The sequence below is a fragment of the Zingiber officinale genome, chromosome 11A, assembly GCF_018446385.1.
Source record: "Zingiber officinale cultivar Zhangliang chromosome 11A, Zo_v1.1, whole genome shotgun sequence".
NCBI lineage: Eukaryota > Viridiplantae > Streptophyta > Magnoliopsida > Zingiberales > Zingiberaceae > Zingiber > Zingiber officinale.
Window position 1 is genome coordinate 57,861,185 of NC_056006.1, and position 24,986 is coordinate 57,886,170.

The 24,986-nt window shown below is 37.3% G+C and overlaps 1 protein-coding gene across 1 annotated transcript in view; it reads right to left on the reverse strand.

Moving 5' to 3' along the window:
- LOC122031825 (ABC transporter F family member 3-like) overlaps positions 1–24,986 on the reverse strand; it is a 41,433-nt gene extending 16,447 nt beyond the window's left edge. The window contains exons 1-9 of the mRNA XM_042590998.1: positions 24,713–24,986; positions 23,643–23,855; positions 23,163–23,355; positions 3,755–3,963; positions 3,517–3,663; positions 988–1,116; positions 763–864; positions 500–646; positions 80–142 (exon numbers count right to left, since the gene is read on the reverse strand). Of these exons, the coding sequence (XP_042446932.1) occupies positions 80–142; positions 500–646; positions 763–864; positions 988–1,116; positions 3,517–3,663; positions 3,755–3,963; positions 23,163–23,355; positions 23,643–23,855; positions 24,713–24,916 (1,407 nt within the window). The 5' untranslated portion in view covers positions 24,917–24,986. The remainder of the gene's footprint in view (positions 1–79; positions 143–499; positions 647–762; positions 865–987; positions 1,117–3,516; positions 3,664–3,754; positions 3,964–23,162; positions 23,356–23,642; positions 23,856–24,712) is intronic.

Here is a 24,986-nt window from a genome sequence, read left to right on the forward strand (position 1 = left end):
TAAACCTTAGCCTTGAAAGGTAAAAGACAAATTTTCTAAGTGATGCGCAACTTAATGACCACATAGGTTTGGACTGTACCTTGATTCTGGACTGCACAAGGGATGCCCGCTTGGCATTGTAGCGAAACTTATCGATGAAAGCCTACACAGAAATACATAAATGTTAAATCAAGGTAGAAAGATGACCTTTATAGCAATTGTCAACATGTAATGCCAAAACAATAAACTGAGAGTTGTTAGTGACAAAATTACCTTCTGGGTTAATGAAAGATGGAGCTAATGCAGAAAACAATAAACTGCTTAAATGCAAGTCATTTGCTAGTGACTTTGCAGCTTACTATAATTATATTAAGAATAACAAATGACTAACAAGGTCCAACAATTCTAAGAGTTTTTTCCTAAGCATTCAGAGGCCATTTTTTCACTCAAAACTGTAAATCACAGATGAAACTTCAGTGAATGTGCATGAATCCAGAATATAGTCTAGAGAAAAATAGACCTGCATATGTGCTCTAGCCTTTTCATTTGCTTCAAAGGCTTTTTGTTGGTTTTGAAGCTGTTCAACTTTTGTTCTCTCAAATGTATCATAGTCTCCCTTGTATGAAGTTAACTGTTTCCCATGTAAATGAAGAATATCCGTAACAACCTGACATTTGTAACCATGTTAAAATCAATTATGAGGAAATAGCATGCTTCCTTCTACAGGAACTTGTTAAAGAAAAACAACTGTGTAGAATTTGTATCAGAAAAATATGAAGATACCGTATTAAGAAACTCTCTCGCATGAGAAACCACAATGAATGTCTTTGGCCATTTCACTAGGTAAGATTCCAACCACAATACAGCATGAAGATCAAGATGGTTCTGCAAACATACAATTAGTGTAATTTAGTCAAAGAAAAAAAAGGAAAACTATAATCTTAACAATTACTGTTGGTTCATCAAGTAATAGGGGATCAGGAAGGTAATTATAATCTTAACAATTACCGTTGGTTCATCAAGTAATAGGAGATCAGGCTCAACAAAGAGGGCACGTGCTAAAGCTATACGCATGCGCCATCCACCAGAAAAAGCTTTTGTAGGTTTTTTCTGCATCTCAGGGGTGAAACTAAGACCCTGAAACAAAATCATGACTTTGAAAACACAAACACACATTCATATGTATGCACCAACAACAAATGGCAGTTGAACAACATAATTAGTTGTTTTTCCATCTTTACTTACATAGGTCTAAACACAAGTCAAAAAAGCAAAAGTCTAAGCACCAAAAAATTACAGTACAAGTGTGAAGGCTAATACACGGCTACATGCCTATTATAATTTTCACACAATTCAAAAATGAAAAAAAAATGGGAAGAAGGGATATGAATAGCTACAAGACAACTCCCTCAAAGTTCAAAATCTCGAGTCGTACCGAAGTTTTAGTCTTTGATTGAAACAATATTGTTTCGGTATTGTGCTAATGTTTCGATGCATGGTGTCAATAATGAATTAAAGTTGAAGAAGAAAGGAGATGAAGCATAGGAAGGAGACATTGTTTGTGTCAAGCATGGTTTTGAATCTTAAACCATGCCAGGTGAAACGGTCGAAACATATCATTCCAATAAATTATCGAAACTCGATACCACTCAATACCAACAATATGTTCTTCCTTCGTTTCATCTCCTTCATCCTTCAACCTTCAATATGTCACTGACAACCTGCATCGAAGCATCGATACGATACTGAATCAGTATCTTTCCGGTCAAAGACTAAAACTACGTCACGGCTCGAGATTTTGAACTTTGATTACGAATGATATCAAGTTTCAGTAATTTATCAAAACACTGCATTTCAATCGTTTCTCCAGAACGGTGCAAGATTTCAAACCAAGAACCCATTTACATGAATCAATCCCATAGTGGCTAATGTTCAAAAAAATATTTAAATGCCTCAAGATCCCAAATTTTTCAATGTGCAAACTGAGATTCATTGCAATGGCATAAATAGGTTGAATCCATGCATATACAAGGAGATGAAGCACCGATAACAAATCTCACAAAAAGGAAACCATTGCTAAAGCCAAAATATGCACACAACAGCGAAGCCTTTATCTCACTAAGTAAGATCGGATATATAGATCCTCCTACGTCATTAGACTTGATCCCTACTATATCATCCTCTAAAATTAAATGAATTTTATTTTATTTTATCATTGCTAACCAAATCTTCTTTGATCTTCCTCTTCCTTGATTACCTCAATTAATGTGTGCATTTATCATAGTCTCATATCACCTAACTGAAGCATTTATCGGTTACCAAATACATGTTCATATCATATTAAATTTGTCTATCGAAGTTTTCCCTCAATAAGTATAACCTCGACTTTCTCTCTAATGTTCTCATTTGTTATCCAATCCATCCATGTATATCCGCACATCCACCTTAACATTCTCATCCATATGACTCTCATCTTCTGCTTGTGTGCTTGCTTTATAGCCCATCAATCAACTTCATATAACATAGCAAGTGTAACCGTTATTTTATAAAACTTCCCTTCAAGCTTTAAAGGTACCTTAAGAACACCTAATGTCCTCCTTTTCAACTACTCTACTTGTATCCTACGTATCAACCCCTCCATCATCTTACAAAATTGATCCTAGATACTTAAAAGTTTCTATATTAACAATTGTCTTGCTATGCTTGTTACTGCTAAACTCAAATTTCATATAAAATAGTCTTTACTAAGTCTAAACCTTTAAAGATTGCTTGAGGCCATATAAAGATGTTGTGTCTGCTAAACTCTGAGTTTAGCAGTAACCACCATAGCAGTAAACCAACATCTGAGTAAGCCCTTGTGTCTGCAGTAGCTACCACACCCATAGCTTCCATTGCCATATTGACCGTGTGTTCTCCAATCATAAACCACCACTTTTTCATGCAACAGGAGGATACACCACTATTGGTGCCACCACACCACAAAGACCCACGATCAATAACTCCATCTCTCTCAATAGTGCTACTTGTGCACAACCCTATATGAGCAACTTGAAAAACTTGTTGTCAACCAAATGGTTGCACCCACCTCCTCTCCTGTAGCATCCCACACAATACAATCTTTTATCCTTCTTGACTCTTATGAAAAATCTAACATAATTAGTAAAATTTAGATTTAGACTAATACAAATGTTTAAAAACAAATCATAACAACAAATTCCTTAGAGACTATATTAATCATTGGGATGGATTCTATAAGTATTTGTTTTAAAATATCATCTTAGAAATCAATGAAGGAAAAAAGTCAATAGCAACTCTTTTGCTCTTAATACCATTTCCTTGAGTTCCAAACATGTCTATGGCAAGTGTTATGTATTTCTAACAAATGTATTCTAACAATACAATTAATTGCAATAGAATACTATAATAATTCTATCTCATAGCATCACACCATGATAAGAAGCATGTGATAACAAATAAGTTCTAATTTGACATGAAACAGACACTTGAAGTAACAACTGAATGGGATTTACAACTGACCGCCAAAATTGATGCTGCACGTGATTCTGCAGAATCTGCATCTATGAATTCAAGCCTTTTGTATATCTGCTGAAGCTTATTTGAAATTTCAGTTTTATCCATGCCACCATTACTCTTTCCTGTTTCTGCCTCATACTCCAGATCCCTCTTCAAGAAATAATAATTATATCAATAAAATAATGAAGCAAATCAAATATATGACAAAAAAATAAAAAAGATGAAAAGGGAAAGCATCAACCTGCAAGGAAAGCAAACGAGCTTCCTCTTCCAAAATCCTGAGCCTTTCAACATCAGAATTTAAGACACATTGCAAGGGTGTTGTATCATCTCCAGTAACTTCTTGTTCCACATGTAATATCTGGCAATTCTTCGGTATACCATCAATAGCATGCATGGCCATATGTCGGAGAAAAGAAGTTTTACCAGTACCATTTCTCCCAACAAGACCTGATTCAGGATAAAAAAATGAGAGATTAATCAAGCACAAATATCCATCATGCAAAAATATAAATCTATTAAACAACGCATACGAAAATTTAAGTGTGACAAGATACAGTTCCTGTGAACTTAGTTAAAAGTATGAGAGGCAAAAAATAATATGTTAACTATACAGTTTCATTCTTGGTGCATTATTCATCCTATTGTAACTTGAAAGAATTTCATCAAGTTGCTAAACGATAGATTAAGGGGATGATTGGGATAAGATAATCCTCATTCCAAGGTTATGAAAAGTCTCCCTTCACAACATGCAGTTGGCGGAAGGATAGGTCCCTAAGATAAAGCAGTTACAAGCAACACAATATTGAGCAAACATACCAATCCAATCAAGCCTTATTTAGTGTAATTAGCTGCCTGGTGGGTAGCTTTATGACAGTTGAGGCACGAAAGAATAATGCTACACATCTTAATAATATTTCCCATCACACCTGGAATTCATTCTGTGATAATCCTCCAACTTTACCCAGTTGGTGTTGCATGATGCAACACTTCTTTGATTGCATAGGCTTGTGTTTTGTAAGACATATATGTCATAGTGATTCACAAGTGCAAGCAATAATGCAATATATTGTTTTCTATCGTCTCTTGCACAATCCCAACATAGAGTCCTTTGTGGTCAATGCTTGAAGGATCATCATAACAATTGACCTTGACATGCCCCTAATCGCGTAGATCATTATACTAGATTGACTTTTTTTACAGCCTTCAGATTCAGCATAAGAAGGAAGAAGACTAGTTGTGGTTCTAAGAAAGACAGGAAGTTGAGATTGCCTCCTCTGAAGGTGATCTTTATCATTTCTCATAAGCAGATAAAGCAAATGTAGTGATTACAACAGCTATCAAAATGTTTCAGAATATTCCAACAATACTCTTATTCTACTAACTTAAAACATAAAGGTTTAGTTAATAGAGTTATAAGTGTAGCGGGTTTAGTCACACATTGACAATTTAGGTCTAGATTTTTATGTAAAGTCCTCTATATACATATTATTGTCCAGTAAGATAGCAATATAAATTATATTTTCCCAAAATTCTACATGGTCTTAGCACCTATTATTAGAGGTAATATTTTCAAGAGGAGTTCTCACTAGGGCTGCAAACGAATCGAGCCGGCTCGCGAGCTTTTCGAGCCGGCTCGAAAAATATTCGATTCGTATTCGAATTTATCGAATTCGAGCCGAACTCGAACCTGTTCGAACTTTTTTTCGAGCCGAACTCGAACCCAAATTATATTGTTCGAGCCGCTCGCGAGCCGCTCACGAGCCTTAATATTTATTAATATAAGTTAAATATATATTAAATAAATAAATTTCGAGCCTTTCGAACCTATTTTCGAGTAATAATTCGAATAGTTCGCGAACATGTTCGAATATTTCGAGCCGAATTCGAACCCGAACCCTAATTCGAACCGAACTCGAACCAAATATTTTAAAATTTTCGAGCTTTGAATCGAGCTCGAACTCGAATATACCTATTTCGAGCCGAATTCGAGCCTTAAATTTTTCAGCATATTCGGCTCGATTCGATTCGTTTACACCCCTAGTTCTCACTAGTAAAGAACGCTTGGCCTACCCTCATCCAAGCACGTTCTTCCCTTCACCTATTGCAGGCACAACTAGGGCTGCAAACGAATCGAGCCGGCTCGCGAGCTTTTCGAGCCGGCTCGAAAAATATTCGATTCGTATTCGAATTTATCGAATTCGAGCCGAACTCGAACCTGTTCGAACTTTTTTTCGAGCCGAACTCGAACCCAAATTATATTGTTCGAGCCGCTCACGAGCCTTAATATTTATTAATATAAGTTAAATATATATTAAATAAATAAATTTCGAGCCTTTCGAACCTATTTTCGAGTAATAATTCGAATAGTTCGCGAACATGTTCGAATATTTCGAGCCGAATTCGAACCCGAACCCTAATTCGAACCGAACTCGAACCAAATATTTTAAAATTTTCGAGCTTCGAATCGAGTTCGAACTCGAATATACCTATTTCGAGCCGAATTCGAGCCTTAAATTTTTCAGCATATTCGGCTCGATTCGATTCGTTTACACCCCTAGGCACAACCCATTGCCTGCATCAACCCGCTAGTGTCATCTCCTTGTTTCCTCAAGAGAGCCACCGCCTTCTACTGTGACTCCCAGCCACCACTTAATGCAACCACCATGACTCTTCAGATCTCCAAACTATCTGTGTCCGTACAAGTGTCTGCTCACCTACATTAAGCAACTCCAGCAAACCTCACACAAGAATCCACCACGCAAGCCTCCTTCTACACACTGATGTTCCTCTTCCAATGTTGCACCTTCCAACTCCAAGGCCCTTTGCACTAGAACATGCCTCCATTTCCTGCAAGAACGATGTTGCTGCCCTTGAGGCACCCACATTTGTTTAGGTCTACTACTGCAACCCACTAAGTGGGATTCCTTAGCAGTCCAAATCATTTGAAGGTAAGTGGAGCATTTATCATGAAATGGAATAAGCTACCAGAGCATGGGGAGTCTTGCTAAGGGAAATTGTGCAGTACTGTATGTTAGAAATTGATTTTTGTAACCAATTCGTTGAATAGGGAAATGAACTAGTTATTTCGTGAGTAGACTATCATATATCAATTTCCTAAGTGAATGATAAATTAATGTCTAAAACTATTCGAGTGATGGAGGAAATTGTGATATTCTTTGGTTTGGTACGGCTTTGTCAAACGAGGGCAGCAGCTCGTACATGAGGGTGGTCTGGGGGTGGACACATTAATGCTAACTCGAGTATGCAAGAATATTAGTTCATGTTGGACTAACGACGTGAGTTAACGGCACATGAATGAATAGTAGTGTCAATCGACAAATGATATTATGGGAATTAGGGGTGTAAACGAATCGAATCGAGCCGAATATGCTGAAAAATTTAAGGCTCGAATTCGGCTCGAAATAGGTATATTCGAGTTCGAGCTCGATTCGAAGCTCGAAAATTTTAAAATATTTGGTTCGAGTTCGGTTCGAATTAGGGTTCGGGTTCGAATTCGGCTCGAAATATTCGAACATGTTCGCGAACTATTCGAATTATTACTCGAAAATAGGTTCGAAAGGCTCGAAATTTATTTATTTAATATATATTTAACTTATATTAATAAATATTAAGGCTCGTGAGCGGCTCGCGAGCGGCTCGAACAATATAATTTGGGTTCGAGTTCGGCTCGAAAAAAAGTTCGAACAGGTTCGAGTTCGGCTCGAATTCGATAAATTCGAATACGAATCGAATATTTTTCGAGCCGGCTCGAAAAGCTCGCGAGCCGGCTCGATTCGTTTGCAGCCCTAATGGGAATCATGTCATCCAACATCGTGCAAATCATTGGTTGAGGAGATGAAAAGAAATATTTGACTTATTTACTTCAATAATGGAGATCCTCCATTCACATTGTCTTGTTCATACTACCTCTTCATCACTATATAAAAACCCAAAACTTCTCTCTCAAATCACTTAAACTAAAGTTGTTGTGGTCTCTTCTCTTCAACTCCTCCTCTCCCCTCTAAAAAATTTCAAGGCTTCAAAAGTTAAATGAACTCGAAATTTGGGATGCTTAAAGAAAAGAGTTCACCCCTGCCTAGATTTAAAAGTCTCCTAAAAGAGTGTGTCTATATTCAAATAAAGTTGACTCAATGACTGATAATATTAAGTCAATACCGAAAAGAATACATCCCACCCAAAGTGTGTGTTAAGATTCTAGAGGGACATAGTCTGACAAGATGACTCATTGAACCTGAACCAATTGGATCAACTTTAAAGGATCTCATCAACAATTTTACGATTATGGCTTATTATAAATGCCACTTGTTCTCTAGAATTGACTTCAAGTGGTGACACAGTCATACTATTTTACTTAAAAAACATTGTACCTCACAGGGGCTCATATTAAAAAAATGCCCATAATTTACAATGACCCTCAGGCAACAGAAAAATTGATCGCACAGAAAAAAAAAAGCTTTTATGTACAAGAATTATATCATCAACATGCTAGAAGACAATGGAAATATTGATTGCGTGGCAAAACAAAGGTGATGATAATAAAGAATTATATCATCAACATGCTATACGTTTATAGTACAACAATAACCATCAAAGCTTGATGAGGGTTGTTAGACAAAAAGCACAAAAGGGAGGATACAAACTTACAATTAAGCTATCTCAAGCAAAAAATCAAAGAGACAAGGTTGAAAAAATTAATCGTCTAACTCCAGATCGAATAGGATAATAAGGTATAGAAAAGAGGACCAATGAAAGGATTTCGATGGAAGCACGAGCCCACCTAGCCGAACTAGGAACCAACAAGAACACCTAACCACAAAAGCAAAGTGGACAATAGAGTATCTGAAAAGAAGCCCAATAAAGCATGAGCCCACCTAGTTGAACTAAGAATGAACAAGAACACCTAAACACAAAAGCAAGGACTCCCTCTCAAAAAAGTAGAAACTAGATCTCCAAAAGCAAAAGCCCCAAGGTCAATGGTCAATGCACCTTACTGAAGCAGACTAGCTCACAATTAGAACGTTAGATCTCATGCTCACCGTGGTGGTAAAAAAAGGACAGCCCAGTGCACGAAGCTCACCGTGGTGGTACTCAAAACTAATATGGTTGATACAATAAAGGTAGATGGATTGACACGGGAGTGATATAGTCTTTTGTGTCAATAAAAGGGATATTCTCTTCCTATGCTCGCTCTCTGGGCTAGAGCTCTACATGGGCAACTCTTTTAAGTCCAAGATTGTAGGACTAGGTATGATCACACCCTCCTCAAGAATAGAGCTAATGCTTAATAACATCCTACTACACATTCTTGATACATAGAAAAATTTAATATCTAGATTGTGGCTAGTCAAAAACAATTTCCTCCTAGTCATACTTACAAAAATAAGACTTCATAGGTGAGAGATATCTTGAGAGAGGGTTACTCAAATCAACACTTGTAGAACTTAAGCAATTAGACTCCACTTACTCATTTGACTAAGTCGTCTAAATTTTGACATATCCATCTACGGCATGTCAACTTCAACACTCTACTTCAACACTCTACGTAATCTAGTGAAATTGGAGTTGTTAGCCCGAATGTTAAAATGACCAAATGGTTCTTCCTTTCAATAGAAAGAAGCACTACACCTTTAGAACTAGTATACAATAATATCACATTTAGAGGTGAAAAGTACTTTATTACATTGACTGATGATTGTATGAGGTATAATTACAGAATTGCTGAGATGTAAGAATGAGGTTAAAGTGTTAATTAAGTAATGTTATCATAATGATCAAGGAGAATATGGGAAGTTGGTTAAGGAATCTTACTATGAGATGAGCACCAGGTAACAAACAAGTGCATTTTACTCATCATAATCCAATGGTGTTGTAAAACACAAGAACCACATGCTAAAAGAAATGATAAATGTTATAATTACCCAAAACTTAAGAGGAAGCTACCCTCTCAACAAATCACATTAAAATTCCCTTTAAGTCATCCAAAGGTCACAAATCTTGCTATGAATACCTCTAAGTGTGGGGGTATTTGACTAATGTAAAATTACCTACAACAACAAAGTCGTATCCCACTAGGTGGGGTTGGCTATATGGATCATTCTATACCATTGGGCTTTATCCCCTACTATATCATCATTTATATTTAAATAAATTATATTTTGTTTATTATTGTTAGCCAAGTCTTTTTTTTATCTCCCTCTTCTTCTTTCTCGTTTGATATGGGCATTTGTCATAGTTTCATATCGCCTACTTAAAGCATTTTTGGTCGTCTAATATATGCCCGTACTATCTTAAACGTCTCCAAGAGTTTCCCCTCAATAGGTGAAATCCCGACTTTCTCTCTAATATTTTCATTTCTTACTTTGTCCATCCTTGCATGTCCGCACAACCACCTTAACATCCTAAATTCAAACAAATTAAAAATTGGACCTAAACCAATTGATTACATATTCGATAGATATGTAGGTAATAGTAGCACATACCATTTACGAATACACATATTAACAAACATCCATGTGGATACAAAGTCAAGGAATGTGATACTCTTTAAGAATAAATTCAACGCAAATGCAAGAAAGAGATAGGTTCTAATAAAAGAATGGTAATTCAAGCATCCATGGTAGCAATTGTTTAAAAGCACCAATGGGAGGATTCAGATAAACAATATGCACAAATTATACTAATTAAAAATATTTGATTATCCTAAAGGGATATGGCAATAATAACTAGATGTTTGATAAAGCGGTTACATGTTTATCATCAAAGCATAGTTATTAGAGGTGCTCGCCTAGTTGCGCCAAGGCTCAAGGCACAGTTGGGCAAGCCTCTTGCATCTGTGCGCTTTAAGCATGCGCCATATTGAAGAGGAGGAAGAAATCAGTCTTGAGGAAATGGATGAAAATTCAGCTATACAAATCTAAAACATCACATCATGTTTATTAGTGAAATCTTTTGGCAAGGTTTCCTATATATATATGCTTGAATTGTAAAAATGTATACTCAAAGCATATTTAAAGTTTTTTTTAATTTAAATTATGTGCATTACGTATTTATTTGCTAGTGAATTTTATATTTACACTATTGTTTAATATTTTATAAACTATAATTTTATTAGTGAAATCTTTTGGCAAGATTTCCTATATATGTTTGAATTGTAAAAATGTATACTCAAAGCGTCTTATTTCAATAAGATGTGTGTCTCCCCTTGCATCGTGCGCACCTTGTATCGTGCACCTCAGGCCCATAGCACCTATATGTTTTTGGGTGTCTCGTGCCTTAAATAATGAAAGTTTTCAAGAAAATATATTCATATCTATTTCAATATTCGTGCATCCTCTATATATGTAAGTCGCATACTTCTATTTAAAGAATCAAAATCTCCTAAATACAGTGAATCAAATCAAATATGCAATAAATAATAAATCTACCAAGATTGATTTTTGCTGCCAAGATTGATTTTCCACCCTCCCCCTCAATCTAGGCGGTAGATGTTTTGCAACCCAAGGATCGTATTCATCTCACTTAGATTAGGTCTAAACAAGGCCTTAGTTAGGATATCAGCTCTTGATGCTTTGATGGAATGTAGTTGAAGGTGATTGATTTATCTTCAATTTTCTCATTGATGAAATGTTGATCAATCTCCACATGTTTGGTACGATCATGGTGGACAGGGTTCCTAGCAATTGCGATAGCTACCTGGTTGTCGCATAAGATTTGAATAGTGAATGATGTCTCAATTTTTATATCATTTAGCCATATCCCCTCGCAAATACCTGAAGCTAGTGCTCTAAACTCAACTTTTGCACTACTTCTAGCAACCACAGTTTGTTTCTTGCTTCACCATGCCACTAGATATCCCCATACGAAAGAGCAATATCCTAATGTAGATCATCTATCATTTAGAGATCTTGCCAAATCAGTATCAGTATATACTTTTAAAGATCTGCTACCTGATTTCTTGAACCTAAGACCCTTCTCGGGATCTTTCTTCAGATATTTCAATATATGATTCATTGCCTCCATATAATTTATAGACGAATTACTCATAAACTGACTAACTCGACTCAGTGAGAAACTTATGTCCGGACATGTATGGGTTAGGTAAATCAGCTTACCTACTAACCATTGGCATTGCCCCTTATCTGCCGCTAATTTCATCAGTTCTAGGCATAAGCTTTGTATTAGGAGTACGAAATGGTCCCAAATGTCACCATGGATGAGAGAAAAAGGATGTGTGAGCTTATATAGTTGGGGAGAGTAAGTGTTTCGAGTATATTTTGCAATTTGACAAACTTTACACTAAAATAAATTTGGATTTTTATTAATAAAGAGTGAGGGAAACAAATACCTTAGATATGAAAAATTAGAATGACTAAGTCAAAAGTATCACATCATAATATCACTTTCTCTATTGGACCGACTACAATTACTAGGACTCATATTTTTAACTAACCAAATGACTTGAAGGTGGATATGCATTCAGAAAGTAAAGGCATGCATGACACTCAGCACTGTCAATCATCTTCATGGTGCTCAAGTCTTGAAATACACCAGAGTCAGACAAAAATTTAGTCTCACATTTGAGATCCTTATTTAATCTAACACAAGATTACAATCAAGGTCAGGAACAAATAGCACACAGCATGGAGAGTTAATGTGCTTGAGAGATGAATAGTTCATGTCCCAACCACTTTAGCATATATCACATTTGCTATACGCACTGATTGGGGTTTGTCAATTAATGAAAAAGTGGAGAAAAGTAAGTTATCATCTATCATGTGCTCTGAAGCACCAGAATCCACAATCTAAGAAGAGTGGGGAGATGTATGTATTGTTGATGAATTCGATATGTTTGCCTTCTAAATGTGATGTTAAAGAATATCAAGTCGTTCCTTAGAGAAAGGAACTGAGTTGTCACACCGTGCCATGGGTGTAACTACCAAATTTCCCCTTGCTTTGTGGTCCTAGGAGGGCTTCTAATCTGTTGGTTTCCCATGAAGCTTCCAACATTTGTCTTTGGTGTGTCCTTACGTTCGACAGTAGTCACACCAAGTGCATCCCGTCTTTGTGTTGTAAGTGGAATTCCGAGCAGTTAGAACACTTGCTTCAGTTGACTTGAGAGGCTGAATTTTAGGGTTTGGCTGACCCAACATTACCCGCATACGCTTTCTTCCCTTCAAACTTCTGAAAATGCCTCCCGAAGACTTGCAGTGATTTTGTGCCGAGGATTCTGCCTCTTACTGCATCTAGGGACTGATAAATTTAAAAACTCTCTTGTTCTCCACAAATTTCTTGAAATATATTTGATCTTTAGGATATTTCCAATTATGGGTTTTGTTGGCATATTATAACATAACTAAGGGTCTTATTGTAATTGTAATTATGTTATATATCCTCTTCTATATAAGTCAATAACTCCGTGGTGTCTAATACACGGATTTCTCTTCTTAACATGGTATCAAAGCCAAAACCCTAATTGCCTGCACCGTCGTTCCTCTCTCGCACACGCACAGTGCCATTCGCCGCGAAGCAGCAGTCCTTCTCCTCTAACATTCTTCGCACGCAGACACGTCGTCGCTATTCTACAGCCACCATTCCTCATACGCAAAACAGACGTCACTACTTTGTTGTCCTTGCGCGCACTGCTGTCACCGAGGATCGGCGACACCCTAGTTCTCTCTTCCTCCTGCCAATTTCGAAATCTAATGCAATAGGTCGGACGAAGTAGACGGTGAGAAAATCCACCGGAGGGAAGGACCCGCGTAAACAACTCGCGACCAAGGCAGCTCGCAAATCGGCACCTGCCACCGGCGGTGTGAAGAAGCCCCATCTCCAGCGTCCTCGAGAAGACAACTTCACGCCTCCTAGTTTTCCCTCTCATGCGCATGTTCACGTCTCGCGAGGCGGATTGAAGACGTGAATCCACGCACCAGCCACATCCTGTTCACCGAAGACTCGGGTGCAACCATGACCCTCATCTTCTCCAGCACTGTTTTTTTTTCCAAGAGTCAGGAGCCTTTCTTCATAGTTCTTTCCAAACTAATCAATGGCTACATTTGGCATCCTAAAGCCAGATACCTCAATCTTTACTAACCACATTACTGCACCCCTCTCTTCCAAGCAGTTGGATGGTAAAAACTACATCTCTTGGGCATCAGGCATTGAGTTTTGGCTTATTAGACAGGGTTATGAGACACATCTCACTCAAACTAAAGAAGATATTCAAGTCGACGATCGTCATCTATGGAAGAAGGTTGACGCTCATTGTTGTATAATTCAAGCCACCATCAATCCATCTCTTAGGAATGTCTTCCATACTCACAAAACTTGCAAAGCTATTTGGACACAAGCTCAACAACTCTTTACAAACAACTCTCGACGACTCTATCAAGTTTGTAAAGATCTCATGACCATCCTCAGTGCCTATCAGATTAAGGATTCAATGTCAACTTACCTAGGTTTTGTCTCTAGTCTTCTTTGTGACTTTAACGAACTGCTACCACTAGCGACCAGTCATATTGAAGAGCTTGAAAATAAGAAGAAAATTTTTATATCCCTGGCTTTATATGGTCTGCCCACATATTATTCTCATGTTCGTGATCAGATCCTAGGTAGCCCACAAAAGCTACCATGGACAATACTTGGGCGACTCTCCTCCGTGTCCCGGCCAAGGTCTTGACGATGCCTCCTTCCGTTCCTGTTGACTCGTCAGCTTTGGTCTCTCAACACAACAACAGACCTCCGCCTCGCAAGGGTAGTAAAAGTCGTCCTTAGTGTGATCATTGTCATCGCCCGGGCCACACGATTGATAAGTGCTGGGGTCTGCATGGTCGACCTCCTTGCGCTGCTCAAATCGTTCAGAGTTCTATTGCTTCTTCAGCTTTCACTTCACAGTTAATACCGGATCCGACCTCATCACCTTCCTATAATGACTTTCTGAAATTGTTTGAGGATCGTCAGGATTCTGAATCCACTGCTATTGTTGCACACGCTGGTAATTCCTTTGCTGGCATATCTCGCTCTTCAGATCCTTGGGTTCTTGATTCTGGGGCCACCAATCATATCACTAGTAATAAATCTCTATTTTTTTATATCCTTTTCCGTCTCTTTCTATTCATAATGTTCTTTATGTTCCCGGAGCTCCCTTTAATTTATTGTCAATAAGTCAACTTACTCGGTCTCTTAATTGTGTCATTTCTTTTACTAGAACGCCTGTTTCCTTACAGAGTATGGGGAGGATGATTGGCTTCGAATGTGAATCTCATGGCCTTTATCAGCTTTAACAACCCTCTCTTGTTGATTCAGCGACGGCATCTCCACTTCTTATTCATGCTCAGTTGGGACATCAAGTCTTAATAAGTTGAAACAATTACATCCTAGTCTTTCTCACTTAGAATCTTTGTATTGTGAGTCGTGTCAATTAGGTAAGTATGTTCGTAGTTCTTTTTGTCCTCGCACTGTGAGTCGGGCTACGACCCCCTTTGCTTTGGTTCATTCTGATATTTGGGGTTCGAGTCATGTTTATTCTACATTGAGATCATGATATTTTGTTACTTTTATAGACAATTTTCCCATTGTACATGGTCATATATGATGAAGGAACGTTCAGAATTTTTTTCTATTTTTCAATCTTTTTTTCATGAAATCAACACTCAGTTTGATATTTCTCTTCGAACTTTGCAAAGTGATAATGCACGCGAGTATCTTTCTACTCAGTTTCATTCCTTCTTAGCGTCTGTGCTGCATCGCACATCTTGCCCTCATACCCCTCAACAGAATGGGGTTACAGAACGCAAGAATCGTTATCTCCTTGAGACCACCCGGACTCTTCTTCTCCATTCTCATGTTCCTCATCAGTTTTGGGGTGATGCTACTTACTGCGTGTTATCTCATCAATCGCATGCCTTCCTCCACTCTCCAAGGTAAAATACCTCATCATATCCTCTACTCTCATCATCCTCTTCATCCTTTACCACCTCGGGTCTTTGGTTCTATATGTTTTGCTCATGATCTTGATCCTGGCATCGATAAACTCTCTCCTCGGTCTTATAAGTGTGTTTTCCTTGGGTACCCACGGTCTCAAAAAGGGTACAAGTGTTATTCCCTAACTCTTCATCGGTACTTCATCTCTGTTGATGTCACATTCTTTGATTTAGTTACATTTTTTAGGCTTCCCACTTCCCCGTCCGAGGTTTCTCACTCTCCACCTGCACCAGTGACTATCTTTTGTCCTCCGGTAGCGCCTCTATCATCCCCAGCCTCATCTCCTCCTTTGCAGGTTTATCAGCGTCGTCCTCATCCTACTTTGTCACCGCCCAACACTGACATTGCCGTGGACACATCTTTGGAGCCAAGTCCTTTGTCGTTTCCTCCGGTCCCATCTCCTGACTCTGATATTCCCATTGCACTTCGAAAGGGTATGCGTTCCACTCGTAATCTTTCTCCTCACTATGTTTCTTTGAGTTATCATCGTCTTTCTCCTTCCTATTATTCTTGTCCTTCTTCCTTGTCGTATGTTTCTCTTCCAAAGACTGCAGGTGATGCATTTTCCCATCCAAGATGGAAACAGGCTATGCTCGATGAAATTTTTGCTTTACAGAGTAGTGGGACTTAGGGACCTCGTTCCTCTACCACCTGGGAAGTCAGTTGTTAGTTGTCGATGGATGTATACGGTGAAAGTTGGTCCAGACGATATAGCTGACAGACTTAAAGCTCGTCTCGTCGCTAAAGGCTATACTCAGATCTTCGGATTAGATTATAGGGACACTTTTCTCCTGTTACCAAGATGTCTTCTGTATGTCTATTCCTGTCAATTGCTGCAATTCGCCATTGGCCTGTTTATCAGTTGGCCATCAAAAATGCATTCTTAGATGGTGATCTACTCAAGGAAGCCTACATGGAGCAACCTCCATGTTTTGTTGCTCAGGGGGAGTCTTCTGATCTTGTATGTCGCCTGCAGTAATCTTTATATGGCCTCAAGCAATCACCAGAGCATGGTTCGATAGATTTAGTACTGTAATTCAACAGTTTGGCATGCCTTGGAGCGAGGCTGACCATTTTGTCTTTTATCGCCACTCATCTACTGGTTGCATCTACGTAGTGGTTTATGTTAATGATATTGTCATCACAGGAATGTTCATCTTGGGATTCCACAGGTGAAATAACATCTTTTCAGACATTTCCCGACAAAGGATCTCGGCAAACTCAAATACTTCTTGGGGATAGAAGTAGCATAGTCTAAACAGGGGATCGTCACATCCCAAAGGAAGTATGCAATGAATATTTTGGAAGAAACAGAAATGTTAAACTCAAAGACAGTCGATAGTCATATGGATCCTAATGTCAAGCTCATGCCAAATCAGGGAGAGCCTCTTCTAGATCCTAAACGATACAGGCGATTAGTAGGGAAACTAAGTTACCCTATTGTTACTCGACCGGATATCTCATTTATGGTAAGTGTAGTAAGTCAGCTTCTCAACTTTCCATGCAAAGAACTTTGGGATGTTGTGACTTGCATTATTCGATATATCAGAGGCGCACCGAGGAAGGGTCTTTTGTATAAAGACAAAGGACATACTCGAGTCGTAGGATACTCTGATGCAGATTGGGCAGGATCTCCCCCTGATATAAGGTCAACTTCTGGGTTTTGTATATTTATCGGAGGCAACCTTGTTTCTTGGAAAAGCAAAAAGCAGAATGTTGTGGCAAGATCCAGTGCAGAGGTACAGTATCGAGCTATGTCCATAACTAGTCAAGAGCTTATATGGCTAAAACGGTTGCTTCAGGAACTCAGGTTTGGGGAGATTACACAAATGTCACTTATATGTGACAATCAGGCCGCCATGCATATTGCCTCGAACCTAGTTTTTCATGAGAGGACAAAGCATCACTTTGTTAGAGAGAAGGTCATATCGAGAAAAATATCTACTAGTTTTGTCAACTCACATGATCAACTAGCAGATATATTCACTAAGTCACTGAAAGGTCATCGAATTGACTACATATGTAACAAGTTTGGTACATATGATCTATATTCTCCATCTTGAGGGGAAGTGTTGGAATATTGTAATATAACTAGGGATATTATTGTAATTATGTTGTATATCCTCCTCTATATAAGTCAATAACTCCATGGTATCTAATACACAGATTTCTCTTCTTGACAGGTTTCAAAGAGATCCACCTATTGCCAGTGAGAGTTGTGAAACAAGTTGTCACTAGGTGGTTACCTTGCTTGAAGTCTTGGAGAGTGTTTTCAATGTGAAATAATTCAGCAATGTTGTTTGACTAGAGAAAGTATTCCGAACTACCTCCCATATTCTTGGGTTTAGCAAGAGAAAATTCTCACCAATTTCTGCATTCATAGAACTGATTAGCCATGACATAACAAGATTGTTTTCGGCTCTCAAGACTCGGTACTCCAGCCTACTTATTCCTGGTTTTGGATCACTTAAGGGATAATCATCTTTTCCTCACCCGCTGATAAACATCATTACAGATTGTGACCACTGAAAATAATTGTGGTCATTCAGTTTGTAAATTGTAATTGAACTAGAGATAGTTTTTGGTTGAGTTGGGAATAACGACATCATGGGGAGATTTGGAGCAGAATTAATTGTGAAAGAGCTCACTGAAATCTGCTCGGAGTCCGACATAATTAGCCGTAGGAAGAGATGGAAGCTGATGATGGCGGGGCAAAACTAGATTTAAGGTTAGGGTGGATCTGATACCATAACAGGTTTTTAAGAAAATATATTCACATCTATTTCAATATTCGTGTATCCTCTGTATACAAGTCACATACTCCTCCTTAAGGAATCAAAATCTCCTAATTAATTATAGAATATCTCCTAAGTAATTCCAGCAAATCAAATCAAGTCTACAATAAATAATAAATCTTTGATTTTACTACCAAGATTGATTTTCCACAAATAACTATATATCGGAGTAGTGTATTGAAAGTCCTCAAAATAAACTAAACTTAAAATTGGAAGTCCAACAATTTATGATGATAACCAAGAGGCTATGAACAGGATATAAAATAGCGTGAATAATGATAACTTTTGACACATTCGTTGATGATAGCCGAGAAGCTATGAGTAGGGTACAGAATAGTGTGAATAATGGAAGGTCTTAACACATTCATCGAAGACTTGATACCATTATATCATTGGGAGTGAGATTTCCATTGAATATGAAGAATCAACCAAATTCATTAAATAAAAAAGGCTACCCAGAGATCAAGGATATTACATGTCTAAGAAAATAAGTCAAAAACCAATATATAAAGCAAGCAGTGGTAATCCAACCATACTAACTAGAAATCTCAAAATCATGGTTCAAAAGGAATGAATAAGATACAAAATTTGAGTCACCTAAGAGTATAACCTCCAACCTTTCTATGACCTAAAGATACAACTTTGTAAATGGGCAAAGGATGAACAAAAGGCTCTTACTGATTCATATATTGTGTTACAAAAAGTATAATGGAATATTGAAAGATAGTTTTAATATGAGATGACCAATATACGTGTGATATGTGAGTTTCTTTAAACTATAAGCACTTATAAATTCCTAAGCATTATCAATAGTCAAAATGGAGACGATAGAGAACCAAAAAAAGACTAAGAGGCTACTGTCTAGGATAATTGTCTTGGTTTTATATAACAATTGAACAATTCAAGCTATAGATAGCCCTAAATCCAATAACTTCATATGCAATAGGTTCTAGCTAGAACTTATACTTGAGACATTTTTGAAACTTGTCCACAATTTCGTTCATATGGAGATTGTTAGAAATTGATTTTCATAACCAATTGGTTAAATAGGGATGTGCATGAGTTATTTCATGAGTAGATTACCATAACCTCATTTTTTGAGTGAATGAGAAATTATTATCTATAATTATTCAAGTGATAGAGGAAATTATGATATCATCAGTTTGGTTCAACTTGATCATTTTACTACCAAGATTGATTTTCCACAAATAACTATACATCGGAGTAGTGTATTGAAAGTCCTCAAAATAGACTAAACTTAAAACTGGAAGTCCAACGGTTATGATGATAACCAAGAGACTATGAACAGGATATAAAATAGCGTGAATAATGATAACTCTTGACACATTCGTTGATGATAGCCGAGAAGCTATGAGTAGGGTACAGAATAGTGTGAATAATGGCAGGTCTTAACACATTCATCGAAGACTTGGTACCATTATACAGTAAATCATTGGGAGTGAGATTTCCATTGAATATGAAGAATCAACCAAATTCATTGAATAAAAAAGGCTACCCAGAGATCAAGGATATTACATGTCTAAGAAAATAAGTCAAAAACCAATATATAAAGCAAGCAGTGGTAATCCAACCATACTAACTAGAAATCTCAAAATCATGGTTCAAAAGGAATGAATAAGATACAAAATTTGAGTCACCTAAGAGTATATCCTCCAACCTTTCTATGACCTAAAGGTACAACTTGTAAATGGGCAAAGGATGAACAAAAGGCTCTTAATGATTCATATATTGTGTTACAAAAAGTATAATGGAATATTGAAAGATAGTTTTAATATGAGATGACCAATATAAGTGTGATATGTGAGTTTCTTTAAACTACAAGCACTTATAAATTCCTAAGCATTATCAATAGTCAAAATGGAGATGATAGAGAACCAAAAAAAGACTAAGAGACTACTGTATAGGATAATTGTCTTGGTTTATATGACAATTGAACAATTCAAGCTATAGATAGCCCTAAATCCAATAACTTCATATGCAATAGGTTCTAGCTAGAACTTATACTTGAGCCATTTTTGAAACTTGTCCACAATTCCGTTCATATGGAGATTGTTAGAAATTGATTTTCATAACCCATTGGTTAAATAGGGATGTGCATGAGTTATTTCATGAGTAGATTACCATAACCTAATTTTTTGAGTGAATGAGAAATTATTATCTATAATTATTCAAGTGATAGAGGAAATCATGATATCATCAGTTTAGTTCAACTTGATCAAACGAGGGCATGAGCTTGTACACGTGTGTGGTTCATAGATATGAATGCATGAACGCTAACTCAAATATAAGCAAATATCAGCTCATACAGGACTAAAATCAAGGGACTTCTAGGACGCACATTAATTGCACACAAAAGAATGGCAGTATCAATCAGCATTGCTAAAAGCAGTGTTGTTTGACTCTTGCTTACACGATGTTGAATGACATTTTTGTACTAGTGTCATCTGACACTATCTAGATCAATCTCCCTTGGTTAAGAATAGAGATCAAAAGAACACTATGTCTTCTTAATCCCAAAACTCCTCTCTCAAATCACTCTTAGTCAAGTTGTGATCCCTATTCGTAAGCACTTCAAAAGTTCACTAGAGCTCAAAATGTGGAGTGTTCTTATTTTCAATCATAGGCCATCGTTCTACTCTAGAAGACAAAATAACCTATTAGCACTTGGGTAGAGTAATATCGTCTTAAACAAAGAGGGTTCACCCTTCCCTTGGCCTTAAAATCTCTTATTTGAAAGGATAAATTGACACAGATGAGTGTGTCGACATCCATAAAGGTGATTCAATGATCAACAATATTAAGTTAGTGACATTAATGACAATACCAGAAAGGGTAAATCTAACACCTGAAAGGGTGTCTTAGCAACCAAAGGATGTGTCAAGAATCTAAAAGGACATGATCCACATTGTCATATTGGCGCCCCACCAATTTGAGCCATCAACTTGCAAACGAGTTGGTTGATCAAACCGAACCAGTTGGACACTAGATAGATTTTCAAAGGAAAGCCTTTTTTGAATAAGCCAATTTATATGGGGACCCTATATATCCTTTCCTTTTCATATTAAAAGACTGATCATTTATCTCTGAGTTTTCACCACTTTATAACACAAGATGCCGAAGGCACTCTTGTGCTCTCCAACATCAATGTTGACTATAACTACTGCATGCTTGCCTCTACTGAAGTTAGGTGACTAACTCTTTATTGCACTTTAATTGAGTCTCCATGTGTTTCAAATCAAGTTATTATAGCTTCAATGTTACTTCAGATGAGCACCAAAATCAAATCCCACACTGCATTATAGTGGTCATATTGTCCCTTGAACCCGGGAAGAGGAGCTCCTTGCAGTGCTATAATGGTGGCATAAAGTTTATCGTCATGTAAAAAAATCTGACATGGTAAAGGATATATAGGTGCAAAAGGGGTTGGACTTCTAGATAGGGTTTAGAGTCTTCAAACACTTAGACTGGATCGAATGACCTTTCAACTCTAAGATGTTGAAAAATAAGGGTCAAATAACAGGATATCTCATTGACCTTTATTTTGCATTGGTTGATGAACTTCTAGAGATTTATCATATCACAATGGGGATTCCTTTGACATTTGTTTTCCTCAAGGTGTTGCCAACACTAACTATTTTTTGCTATCTTTCATCACTCTTTCAACCTATCTTATTTTGTTTTGTTTGTGTGCCACATATGCATTGCCTAAAATTCAAAGTACACTGGAACAAAAGAACATATTGTTCTCATTTTTCTACTTCCAACAAAGGGTCACGTTAATCCATCTATCTTTAACAAGAACCTCGAGCGTTCTCATCTTCCTTCTCTTTATTGTGTTAATATACCTATCGCTTTAGGGAAAAGCCCACTCCAGAGATGGTGTTTGTGGTCCCTCTTCATTGGTTGTGTGCTCCCTTAATTGAATTTTTTTCCCTCATGCATGTGAGTATTATAGTATCATTTTATTATTGTCATGTTAGTTTATGATTTGTTATGAGATCTTTTATTGTTCATATAATAAGTCGGACATAGATAATATCAATGTTGTAACTTGAAGGAGAATGTTAGAGCATAGAGGTATTAGGCTAATATATTAATGTATGGAGGGTTAAGTCACACATTGATATCATTGATATTTTAGGTCTAGATTTTCTATGTTTTAATCCTATATATAAATGTCATTTCCTAGGGTTAGCAATACAATATTCTCTTTTCCCCAAATTCTACAAAGTACAACCTATATACTTAAAACAAAAGTAGAGTAAACCATGGGAGCAAAAGGTGAAGTCAGTCTCTTTAATGGCCCCACATTCTCTGGAAGGGGGTAAATCACGAAAGGCATTTACCTTAGTGCAGTGGCCCTTTACATGGGGAAGGTCAGGCACCAGCATGACATTTTGCACCCGCTGAAAATTGACCCCAAGACCTATTAGAGCAATCACCTATACAGATACCAACTGCACCAACCCATGAGGGCAAAGTATACCATGATTATGCATTAGTTTGATCATCGTGAAATAAAGGTACTAGCCTACTTTTGCATTGATACACTAAAATATGCAGTATTTTTACTTTATTTTCTTTCGTCATTTTCAATTAATTATAATAATGAAAGCAAGAGAGAACTTTGCTGCAAAAAAGTCTAAACAAGTTAGAGATGTCTAGTACAAAAGATTAAGGACTAGTGATCGTGCATAGATAAATGCCATCTCTGAAAAATATCAATTATAACATCACTAAATGTGAAAGAATGCAGTATTCCCAAATTCACTGCAGAGAACAAACCAAATGTTGCATAAAAGGTACAACTGACATCCATCAGGAACTAACCATAATGCCTTCCAAATGACAGGGTTACTGAAGCATCTTGAATGAGATCCTTTCCACCAACCGAAACTGTGAAGTTCTCCATGTGGATGTCCCTAATAGCTGGACCATTCTCATTGCCACCATGATTTACATAGACAACTGGCATCCCTGCTTTTACAGCTTCCATCTCTGCCAAATGAATTTGGTATTGGGCCTGCACAGCAACATTATTAATACAAATCTCAACATGCATAGCACATTCTAACTATTACAAATATAACACATGGTAATTATTTACTGGATGAAACTATCTCAGAAGCATATGCTAAGAATTTTGATTCTATGACAGAAAATTTGAATATTTTATCATTTTTCTTACATCAATAAGCATTCTGGTTCTTTTGAATACAGAATACAGAACCAAATGCAACAAGTTGCAAGGGAAAATGGTACACACTTCACTTATCCTTAAGAATCTAATATTGTCAACCAAACACTTACTTCTCTTTGCCGCTCGTCCTTTCTTTTCTTTCTTTCAAGCTTTGCTCGATCACGTTCAGATAGCAATGGACCATCAAAAACTTCTGGTTGTTTCTTTGGTACTTCATCATCCATTCCATCAAACATCCGCATCGGTGTTGCTAAACTTCGAACAGCTTGTTTAGGTTTCACGAGACCATGTTTCCCAAATCTTTCTGAAAGCCTGTTGCAAACCTGTATTTTATCTTGAATGAAATTATAGGCATCAGGAACAAAGGTAAATATACTACTCTTAAGCTATTCTCTAGGATAAAAGGAGAAAATGCACAATTCCACATTGTATATTCAGAAATGAACCAACATGAAGTATGCCAGTATGCCAGAGATTTTGTAATAGATTTTTAATAGTGGTAAAAGCTCAGAAATTAGGGAGCAATAGTGTTAGTTTAGAAAAGAAGAGTTCGATACTCATTTGCATGCATATAGCTAATTGATCAATTATGAAGACATTTTTTGGCAATGTATATCAATTGGATATGTTAAAAAAACAAAAGCAGGAAAACCTATCAACACAATCGTGATACATCTTGCATTGGATCCATTCAAAATATATGTTAAAAAAGAAGGAACCACAACTAAACTATTTTTTCATTATTGGCATCCCAAATTATCGCAAATGACTCCATATGATTAATTCTTTCCCCATAGTCAATTAATATGATTTTCCACATTTATTCTTTTGGTGAACACTACAATTTGATATAGCAGTGGAAGATTCTCAAACATCCGCGTAGAATTCAGTAAAAAATAAACAATAAATGTCACCCAAATAAGTCCTAAAATTTTGAAATGTAAAAAGTCCATACGCCTACCACAAAAAAAATCTAATTAGTTTATGAACAAAGCCCTCATATTGACAGATCAGCAACTAGATTACTATCGATTTATAAGTTCAGTGGCTATTCATATTGGAAAAGCACTAGAGATGAACTTAACTCCAAATTGGCACAGCATCGTCAAATATTGGTAGTGGTATGGGAGGTTGAGGAGATAGAGGAGGGAGGGAGGGAGGGAAGGAGGTGGATACGTACATATCGACACTCTTCGTAGTCCTGGACGCAACCGGAGTCAACAAGGAGCTCACCGACGGCCTCGAAGGCACCATCACCGTCCTCACCGAAGTCGAAATCGTCGTCGGCGAGGACGTTAATGATGTAGCTGACGATGGGCTCATCTACTTCCTGCAGCTTCTGGCCCAAGACCTCGTGCAGCACCGTGCTCGCAACGTCCACCATCGCCGCCTTCCACTCCGTTACTTCTCGCGACCTCTCCCTTTTCCTACCCTTGTAATACTTGAAAATCGAG